At 50.0% G+C, this 10,695-nt stretch overlaps 1 protein-coding gene across 3 annotated transcripts; it reads left to right on the top strand.

The window, feature by feature from the left end:
- Positions 1-67: 67 nt before the first annotated feature.
- Positions 68-3,610, top strand: LOC114083090 (THAP domain-containing protein 7). Of its 3 annotated transcripts, none has more exons than XM_027924227.3 (4): positions 68-1,509; positions 1,942-2,097; positions 2,619-2,759; positions 2,938-3,610. In XM_027924227.3, the coding sequence occupies exons 1-4, from the start codon at positions 1,430-1,432 to the stop codon at positions 3,488-3,490; spliced, it is 930 nt and encodes a 309-aa protein (XP_027780028.1). In that variant the 5' UTR covers positions 68-1,429; the 3' UTR covers positions 3,491-3,610. The 3 variants fall into 3 exon arrangements, with proteins under 3 accessions (XP_027780028.1, XP_027780030.1, XP_027780029.2); XM_027924228.3 differs by having other exon boundaries at positions 1,231-1,256; XM_027924229.3 differs by lacking the exon at positions 2,619-2,759.
- Positions 3,611-10,695: the final 7,085 nt, after the last annotated feature.

Here is a 10,695-nt window from a genome sequence, read left to right as displayed (position 1 = left end):
ATGTCTTCTGAAAGACCCACCGATTCCCTGTCCAAGAAAGACGCACGAGGCACGGGCTGCAAAAGCAAGAGGCGATTTATTGATACACAGGCGCCTGCGGGTGCCCAGCGAAACCTCAGCCGGAGCTTCGGTGAACTGGCACACCGGGCTTTGGGGTACAGATCTTTTATAGGGTATAGTGGTCAATTTCCCTCCTAGCACAGTAACAGGTATCTCATTGGCTCTTTTGAATCCAGCATATAGGTCACTTAAAGGGTAAACTTATTTTTCACTATAGGTTCCTGGAAAAACCACATAAAGGAACAACTACATAAAAACCATTTGTTATTCATTGTATGGTTTTTCATTGTATGATCCCGTTTGCCCAACCGTGCCGGCTCCTTTCCCAACCATCCTGTCCTTTCTTAATCGGTTACACTTAACTGATTCTCTGAAAAATACATCTGACGTCTGTGCAGGTGCGGAAGCAAGCCCTGGTGATTTATTACTGGGCCTAAAGTTATTGGGCTGGGGTCTTTCACTTCAATCTGAGCATTCTCTTTAGTCCTTCCTGGCATTCTTGTCTGGCAGACACACTGATGTCTGTTTCCTCCAACATCGTGAAGGGTTTCACCCAGTAATCATTCGGGGGTGCAGTGGACTCCGCCTAGGGCGTGTATCCAAGGGCTGTGTCAACCCAGTTCTTAACTTCCTTTTCCACATATGTCCTTAGCCTTCCTCCACTGCTCACATGCCGCTGTGGGAGACAACAAAACCTCCAGAATTACCCAAAGTGTACTCAAGAGCCACAGCCTGTAAGCACTCCCTTAAACCCTCGCCCCGAAAGATGAGTCAAGTTTTGAGCGGTGGGTTGTTTTTCTTAGCAAGAGTCCTGGACCCCTTTGTGTGCGCGAGCGCCTTCTTGAGTTAGGGAGTCCTTCCTTTGGGTGACGGTGGGCTTGCGAGGATCCCGGGGCATTGAGCACACGCCGCACGGACCAGCAACCGGGAGCCGGTTCAAACGAGTGGGGCGTTAACGAAGAGCTGACCTTTGGACAAAGAAAAACCCAGGAGTGGGACGAGTATCCCACGGTCCTAACCGGATGACGCAGGCGCGACACAGGACAAGGCCCGCAGCTTCCGGCGCCAGCCCGCTGGGAAACTTTCAGCACCGCCTCCCCGCTCGTGAGCGCCGCTCGCGCCGGAGGCTCTATGGTACCAACTTCCGCTGAGCGCCACTACTCGCGAGAATTACGCGTCGCAGCAATGGCGGGACCGTGAGTGCCGCTGACGGGACTCAAAGAGAACGGGCTAGAACGGGTTTGGGCCGAGATCGGGCTACTGGGGTCCCTACGGGCAACTTTTCCCTGGAGGGCGTGGCAGCTGGGGTCGTGAAGCCACTCCGGGGTCCGGACGGCCGCCAGCGACCTAGCTCCCGCCTCTTCCCCAGATGCCGCGCCACTGCTCGGCCGCCGGCTGCTGCACACGGGATACGCGCGAGACGCGCAACCGCGGCATCTCTTTCCACAGGTCGGCGCGCGTGCGTGTTAGTGCGCGACGTCTCGCTTGCGCATGCGTTTTGTTGTCCTCCGCTGGAGTCGCGATGGCGCTTTCGTCCCTCCCCTTCCTCCAGTCCGCGAGAGGCTTGAACCTGTGGGTGGGCGGGGGAAGGGGGCGGGTCATTGGCGCCTGAGTCCGGTCCTGGAAGAAAAACGGGACGCTTACCAGGCTTCGACTTGGTGCTTTCTCTTCCCAGCCAGCGGACCCTGAGCGCTCTGCCTGCTTTCGCCAGGGCTCAGTTTCCTGGTCTGTGCCAGAGGTAGCGGGGGTACTTCTTCGACAGGGTCACAGGGAGGTCTCCTGGCGGCATGTGCAGGGCCTACTCTTCCTCCCTGGGGAACTTGAACAGCATGAGCCCAGGGGCTCCGGCAGCCTGGTTCTCATGGGTTTGTGGTTCTGCAGACTTCCCAAGAAGGACAATCCGAGGCGTAGCCTGTGGCTGGCCAACTGTCAGCGGCTGGACCCCAGCGGCCAGGGCCTGTGGGACCCTGCCTCTGAGTACATCTACTTCTGCTCCAAACATTTCGAGGAGAACTGCTTTGAGCTGGTGGGAATCAGGTGGGCTTCCTTGCCAGCCAGCATTGGGCAGGGTGTGGGGTGTCAGCATAGTATACAGCGGGGCAGCTGTGTCTTGAAGAGGCAGTCCCTGAGCAGCTGCCCTGAGGACAGCTTGCCAGGTGGACAGGCAGCCATGGTTCCAAAAGTGCTGCTTTCCCTTCCCCTTTGTGTACAGTAAAGCGCACTCCCAGTTTCACTTTGCCAGTTTCACTTTGCCAGTAACACCAGAGAAAAACAACTGTTCCAGGGAGTGTTCCTCACCCAGGCCTCCCAGCAAGCCCACAAAAAGAATTCATTTTGGCTGATCTGTCCAGCCCTGTTGGTGGAGCTGCTTCGCCCATCTCAGCTTTAAGAGATTGGTGGGATTCTGCCTAACATGGCATTTTCTCAAACTTGTTTATTATGTGCCTTCCAGCCTGCCACAACCCCCAGTACTGGGGAAGCTGTGTTGGGTGCCAGGGAGAGATGGCCCAAGTGGCAGCACTTGTTCTTCAGCTCATTAGTGCTGCTTTTCCCCACAGTGGCTATCACAGGCTGAAGGAAGGGGCAGTTCCCACCATATTTGAGTCTTTCTCCAAATTACGCCGGACAACCAAGACCAAGGGGCATAGTTATCTACCTGGGCCCCCCGATGTCAGCCGGTTGCGGAGATGCAGGAAGCGGTATGTGCTATGGGTGCTAAATGTTCCCCACTTTCTTTTACCATGAGACTAAGGGTGTGGGCTTTAGGGTTTGCCAACATATAGGGTTCTTACTGCACCAACCCTCTTGTGGGGTTTCATATGTTAGGGCATTTCTTTGAAATGAGATCTCCCTGTCAATCCCTTTTTCTCTCTGCAGCTGCCTTGAAGACCGAGGGCCCACAACTCCATTTTCTCCACCTCCTCCTGCTGATGTCACCTGCTTTCCGGTGGAAGAGGCCTCTGCACCTGCCACTTTGCCTGCCTCCCCATCTGGGAGGCTGGAGCCTGGCCTTAGCAGCCCCTTCTCAGACCTTCTGAGCCCTGTTGGTGCCCAGGCTGATGAAGCAGGCTGTAGTACGCAACCCTCTCCAGAGCAGCAAACTTCCCCTCTTGAGCCTCGACCTATCTCTCCCTCAGCCTACATGCTGCGCCTGCCCCCGCCTGCTGGAGCCTACATCCAGAATGAGCACAGCTACCAGGTGGGCAGTGCCCTTCTCTGGAAGCGGAGGGCTGAAGCGGCCCTAGATGCACTGGACAAGGCCCAGCGCCAGTTGCAGGCTTGCAAGCGGAGGGAGCAGAGGCTGAGACTACGGCTGACCAAGCTGCAGCAGGAGCGTGCACGAGAGAAGCGGGCGCAGGCAGATGCCCGCCAGACTTTGAAGGAGCATGTGCAGGACTTTGCTATGCAACTGAGCAACAGTATGGCCTGAGGGAATGGCTATCATGAAGGCTTCGGCCTGTTTCTCCCTCAAAATCTGCTAGTGAGCACCTGATGTGAACTGAATCCACCAGACCACTAAATAGCACAATAAAGTGGATTCTAGATGGTTGCCCTGCTGTCTGACTAAGCTTTGGGTAACAGGTTCATTCTTCCAGTGTCTGCAGGCTCCAGATGGCTTAGACCTGGGTTCAGATTCTTGGTTGTGGAAAGCTGAAAGCTTGGTTCTTAACTACCCTTTCATGCCACACAAGTAAATAGGAGGCAGACATTCTTGCCTGTGTAGCTCTTTGCCCCACAGGGTTCTCTGGAGGACAGAATAGTGTTAGTAGGAGTCATGAGGCAGTGCCAGGCACCCTTTATTGGGTCCTGAAAAAGATTGGACTTAAGAAACCAGTCCTTTTGAGAACACTCATAAAACCCTGTTCAGACTTGGTACTTATGCAGAGGCATAACAGGCTTTTGTCCACACCCAAACTGCCTGGTAGGTTAGAAAGCTGTACCAGCCACTATTGGATCTGTCTACCTCAGAAAAAAGGGGGATAATGATAATTATCACTGACCTCCTTGGGATCCTCCATTTGGCTAATAGTAAAGCCTATGAAGAATTTTCAGATTGTTGAAGTGTGGGAAGAAGTGGGTAGATCTTGGGGGGAAATGTACAGATCCTGGCTTCATTATCTTTTTTTTTTTTTTTTGGTGGTGCTGGGGATTGAACCCAGGGCAAGGCAAGCACTCTATCGACTGAGCTATATCCCCAGTCCTCATTGTCCTATTTTTTCAATTCATGGAAACCTAGAAGGCTTCATACTGGATTTGACTATTGTACATAGCTGAGAGTATACAGGCTGATTCTCAACTTTTTTTTTTTTTTGTACCAGGAATTGAACTCGGGGACACTCAACCACTGAGCCACATCCCCAGCCCTATTTTGTATTTTATTTAGTGACAGGATCTCACTGAGTTGCTTAGTGCCTCGTTAAGTTGCTGAGGCTGCCTTTGAACTCATGATCCTCCTGTCTCACCCGCCCCCCCAGGTGGTGGAATTACAGGCATGCGTCACCATGCCCTGTCACATGCTGATTCTCACTGACGGTATGACCTCTTTTTGATGGTCCTTGGCCACAAAGCCCAATGGGCACACCTGACTTTATTTCCAGAGCTAGCACACACTATTCTCAAATTCACTTTTTTTCTACAGTCCATGGTGTTTAAATTATTCACACCATGTTTAGAAGAGATAGTCAGAGGGCCAATTACAATGGTACACATAGTACAGGGTTTGTAGGTTGTTCATGAGGCTTGCAGGCCCACTCTTCCAAGAGAGGGGTTTGGATGAGACTGCCCTGGGGATAAGACAAGACTACATCTGGAGGATCACTGATTTCACACCCAGCCTATCTTACTGCCCAACCCAGGCTGCGCCTTGTCTTCTGGTTGCTGACATGTAAACCTTCCCTACCCACCCCCACAAATGCTAACTACTGCACTCAGCCACCTGCCTCAGCTCCTGCTCCATACCCACACTCACTTGCTAGCTCGTTATGTACTAGGCCCTTTCCTGGCTGGCTGGTTTTATGGATCTGCTACACCTGGTTAAGGAGTAGCCAACCTGCTGCCCACAACACCAACCATAACCTACTTATAGCTATCTGGGTCCCCATTGCAGGGCCATGTCTGGGTACTCTTCAACCAGAGGAAGAACATGTGCTCTAAGGCCAGAAAGAGAACAGATGTTTCCTAAGATACACTCTGACTTCCTGACAGGATAAGGCAGGTCCTGCATTCTGGTTCCTGGAAAAGCACAATTGGGCCTCTTGTATTGGAATGCATTGATACAGGTTCTAATCCTGGGTGATAGGAGGATTCTCTGATCTTTCCTCAACTCCCAGCCCAGGCAAGAGGATAGAGCCTTCCTTGGTAGGGGCCAACCTGGACACCTCTAATCAATGGTGTATTGAGAGTGGCAACTGAAAAGGGTGATGTGCTTCAGTAGCATACCATATTGCTCTCTTGTCAGAGTACCCACCCTTTCAACATCTAGAGGTCCTTAGGCAGGCTGCATTCAGTTGATATGTTTTAGACACTAGATCCCTAGGGCACCTCTGTGCTTTAGAAGCACTATCATTGAGAAACTCCCACATGCATGGGAATCTGATGATTATCTCTAGGGTCCACTGCTGCCTGGTCTCTGACTGGTCTCTGAGGGTCCACAGACCAGAGTCCAGAGGTCCAGTTTCCTCTGTTGTTCTTGGGACTGTTCAGTTCCTTTAGTCATCATTCTCCAAGCCACAGAAAATGAGGGTCAGTACAGCACTTTCCTCACTCTGCATTGAGACCTCTACCTGTTTTAATTATGTCCCTAACCAAGCACCTCAGGCCTCCTGAGCTTTGAGACAGTGGCCCCCAGGTTTTCTACATCATCAGATGTGGGCCCCACTTCACTTTTTTTTTTTTTAGTTACAGATTGACACAATATATTTATTTGTTTGTTTGTTCCTTTATTTATTTATTATGTGGTGCTGAGGATCAAACCCAGTGCCTCACCCATGTGAGACAAGCACTCTACCACTGAGCCACAGTCCCAGCCCCCAGCTTCACTCTTTATATTCTAGGCAAACATCTTCCTGAAAGTCCTAGACATCTATTTTAATAGTTCTGGAGATTCTGGAGCTTCTGCAGTGGGTAAGGCCCTCAAGGCCAACAACGCGTTGGAAGAACTCAACATGAGGTGAGAAGTATGGGGGTATCACGCAGGAACCAGGGGCACTGTGATCTCACTAATATTCATTTTCATTTCTGATCCTATGACAGTCTACTTAGGAAGGGGTTTGGCCACAATCCTAAGACATCCAGCTCCATCCTTCTCTCTCAAGATCATCACTGATACATTGTGACTCCTAATTCCTGCACTGAAGGCAGGTAACTAGGGATACCCAAATGTAAGTGTGAATGACCTTCAGAAGGCCTGGCACAAGATGGTGACCTATGAGAACTTCCATGTCTTTCAATGGATCCTCTTCTGGATGGAGCAAGGCTAGGCTCTGACTGGTGGCCCCTCCGGCATGCTTTGCGAGAGGTTCTTCTCCAGGGGCCGGCTCTGAGTGAGGTTCTTCTCCAGGCCAGGCGGCGTCTCAGCCCTCAACAGGTAATAATGGGGTAGGGGCAAACCCACTGGGGAAAAAAGAGGCAGATGTCAGTCAAGTTATAGGCTGTTATGGCTGAGCCCCTCCCCAGGGGCTGCATCTTGCAGGCAAGAGGCCCCATTCAGTCCAGCACATCTTTCCTCCCCATGGGAAGAGCCAAGGCTGGAGGCAGCAACAGGAAATGCTGAAATTCATGGCACAGCCAGAGCCAACATGTGGGAAGTCAGAAGTGGGACTGGCTCCTGAGAAAAGGTGGCCCCGAGTTGAAGCCCAAAGTTGGTTTAGTAGGAGGAGAAGAGAGGATGAGAACAGGGAGATAGGTGATTATCGATAGTTATTGTCATGGTGATGGGTAGGTACCATGGAGCAGAACACGTGGGGGCACCTGCTGAGCTCAAAGGGCCAAGGAGTGACTGCTGGTCTCTACCACAGGAGGGACACTCTGGCCTGTTGGCTGGGTGACCTTCCTGGAAATGGAGTCACCCGTGAGGCGGCATAATACCCATCTTTTTCACCCTGAGTTGCCTGAAAGACCTGGGCATGAAGGGAGGGTTGGAATGAGAAGCCAATCCTGGTGGATGCAACAGAATATCCAGAAGAGACACTGGAGCAATCAGTCCTGCACAGCTCTTTGGAAAGCTGCAAGAGGAATGAGTCTTTTTTTGTCGGAGTTGCTATTGTGCATTAATTGTACAAAGTAATGGTGTTCTGTGTGATATTTCCATACTCACACTGATCAGATCCAAACTTTCTTTTTCCACCTCCCCACTTCCAAACCCTTCCCAAACTCTAGTAGTCACTAACCTATTTTCAGGTTGATATTTTTTAGCTTCCATATATGAGAGAGAACATGTGACCCTTGTGTTTCTGTGTCTGGCTTATTTCACTTAACATAATGTTCTCTAGTTTCATCCATGCTGCTAATGACAAGATGCCATTCTTCTTTATGGCTGAATAATACTCCATGGTGTATAGGTACCACATTTTATTTATCCGCTCACTTGTTGATGGACACCTAGGACTAATCCTGTATCTTGACTATGACTCATAAGTTTTATTTTTTTTTTTCCCAGCAACAACCGAATCTCTGCAATGGGAGCCCGGCACCTGGGGTTGGGCCTCTGGGTCAACCAGACACTAAGGATTCTTGTTGTGAGTGCTAACCTCAAGAGGGAAGCCTCAGCATAGACCTGCCCTGTGCCTGTCCACACAGATGCCTCCTCCACCACATCACCAAACCCAGGGCCACTGGATGAGCGGCAGTGTACACAGACTCCAGAGCCCTGATGGGGTCTCTGGGAGGGGGGCCTCCTGGATTACTTTTGCAACTACTTCTTCCTTTTGCCATTCAGTCTCCCACCTCTGGCCTGGCCCATGCTGAGATTCACATTCCTCTTCTGTCCACCTATCCCTCCCAGCACTATGTCCTCAACAACATCTTGCTGACTTTTCTTCTCTTCCTTTTGGGGTGCTCCTCTGTGGAAAGTTGCCAGAGAACCCCTCGCTTGGCATTCATCTCCCCTGCTCTTTCTCTTCTGTCCTGGAACCCAGGGTCAATGCAGGTGGATTTGTTTGCCACTGCTCAGACCTACCTGAGGCCTGTGTGTCTAAAGGGAGTTGCCTTTCTTCAGAGTTGCAGGTGAAAAGAGTCACTGAGCAGGGCTCAGAGTGGAAGATGGAGAAGGGAGGGAGCCAGGCAAATGTGGAGAAAAATCTCTGAGGTCTGCTGTACCAATAGCTTGTGCTAGGGGACAGTATCACCAGCACTGGGGACAGGGTTGGCATCTGGCTCTGCTCCCCATCTTCAGCCTTCCCAGGTCTTCTGTCATTAGCTTTCCCACTCCTTGCCCCTCAAAAACTGTGACCTCTTTCCCAAGCTTACATGCACCTCTCCAGCACTGACAGTCTCCTAATCACAATGAACTCTTGAGAGTTTGTCATGAATGCTTCACCTCCACCTAGGGGTTGCCTCTCAGTGGGAGAAACCAAGTCAGAAGATGGGGGCCAGAGCCTGACCCATGTCTCTTCCCCACACTTTCCCTCCAGTATCACCTCCAGCAGAGTGCTCAGGCTGTTGGTTCTTCCTTTTCTCCCTTTCTCAGGTTCTGTTAAGCTGTTAGTTTTCCCAGTTCTGTCCTTCCTTCCCATCTGCTGCCTGATGATCTTTCTAAAATGACACATGCCCCTGTCTCTTTCTGCTAAACCTTTCACTTCTGATAAATCCAAGCTTTATACCTCATCAATAATAGCACATCATGGGAATCTGGACTCTTCTAAACCCTGCTTCCAAGTTCATTGCTCTTCCCTCAGGCTCTTCAGAATTTGCATGCACCCACGCATAAACATACACACACACACACACACACACACACACACATACACAGAGGATACTATTTACCACCTTTGCTTTTGCTCCTGTTGTTCTTGCTGATATGCCCCTATCAGCTTGGTTCTGGGATTATACTCTCCAATGACGACCTCCCAGGTGGTATTGGCATGCACTCTTGCATTGAACTTACCACACTGAATTTTACATTTCTTTTGCCTCACCTTCCCTGAGCAACTGAACTCTTATTTAAGAATCCAGTGTGTTTTGTCTCCCAGCATAGAGCTGAATAGGTGCCTTGTCAGCATCCATTCCATTCCTCTCTTGCCCAGCTCAATATCCTCACCCAGGGCAATATGTCACACAGAAACACCTGTTGAGTTGAGGCAGTGGGGCCTTCCTAACCACACTATGAGAAGAAGTGCCCTCATTCCCTTGTAGGTCGCTCTCAGCCTACCTTCTCTTAGTTCTGTGTTGTCTTTCTTAGGTGTCCAGGAATCCCATGCAAACTGAAGGCTGCTCTCATCTCCTCAAGTCTGTCCGGGACAACCCAGCATCTGCACTAGAACTGCTAGATTTCTCTGTAAGAGCTTTTAAAGCCATTTTCTGATCCTCCCAACAACCCTGTTACATCTCCATTTGAGAGGAAAGAAATGGGGATTACAGAAACAAAGTGCTCTACTCAGATACACCAGTGGCAAGTGAGAGTTCCAACCCAGGTCTCAATGCAGGTCATGACACTACTGCAACTCTGCTCCCACTCTGGGCTGGCATCTGTAGCCTGGTCTGATCTTGGGCCTCGACTGTGTTCTTCCTTAGCTGAAAGAGCAGAGGTGGAATTTGGGGGCACCATGCTTAATATGTATGGATGTTTCAATCTGCAGGTTCAGCACTGGGCAAGGGTACCCTTCTTCCCTCCCCCATCCCAGCTAGTACTGCCTGCAGGTGGACTGCACTGCTGGAAGATCCATTTGTGTGACAGCAAGGGAATTAGAACCCACTTTTAATGACATTTTAATTTTTTTCATGTTTTCTTTCTTTTTTTTCCTAGTTGGATAGTTTGCCTTTATTTATTTATTTTTAAGTGGTACTAAGGACAGAACCCAGTGCCTCACACGTTTTAGGCAAGCACTCTGCCACTAAGCCACAACCGCAGCCCAATTTTGCTTTTTTAGTATGGGAAAGAAATGTCACTCTTTTCTATTCTATGTCAATTCATCATTAAGGAGAGACTCCAGAATCACTTTGTGTATGTGTGTGTGTGGGTGTGCATGCACATGTGGTGTAGGGGATGGAACTCAGGACCTCACACATGCTAGGCAAACACTCTACCACTAAGCTATGTATCCAGCCTGATAAAATATGAAGTTTTAAAGTCTGGTTACCAATCAGTGCTCATTCTAACCTAGATTATTTAATACACACTTGAGTCACAATCATATCAGAACTGTGAAAACAGTTCTAGTCTTCCTAGATTGTCCTTAGAACTCCAAAGCCAGAAATGAGCATGATTTAACCATGTTTCTTCAGTTCTGAAAATGATTTTTTATTTATTTTTTAGTTTTATATGGACACAATATCTTTATTTTATTTTTTTGTGGTGCTGAGGATCGAACCCAGTGCCTCAGGCTTGCCAGGCGAGCACGCTACCACTTGAGCCACATCCCGAGCCCCTGAAAATGCTTCTCAACACTGTATCCAATTATTCTAGAATAAGGGGGGTGG

Source organism: Marmota flaviventris, chromosome 1, assembly GCF_047511675.1.
Source record: "Marmota flaviventris isolate mMarFla1 chromosome 1, mMarFla1.hap1, whole genome shotgun sequence".
NCBI lineage: Eukaryota > Metazoa > Chordata > Mammalia > Rodentia > Sciuridae > Marmota > Marmota flaviventris.
Note: the sequence above shows the minus strand (reverse complement) of the source record. Positions and strands in the feature narration are given on the sequence as shown.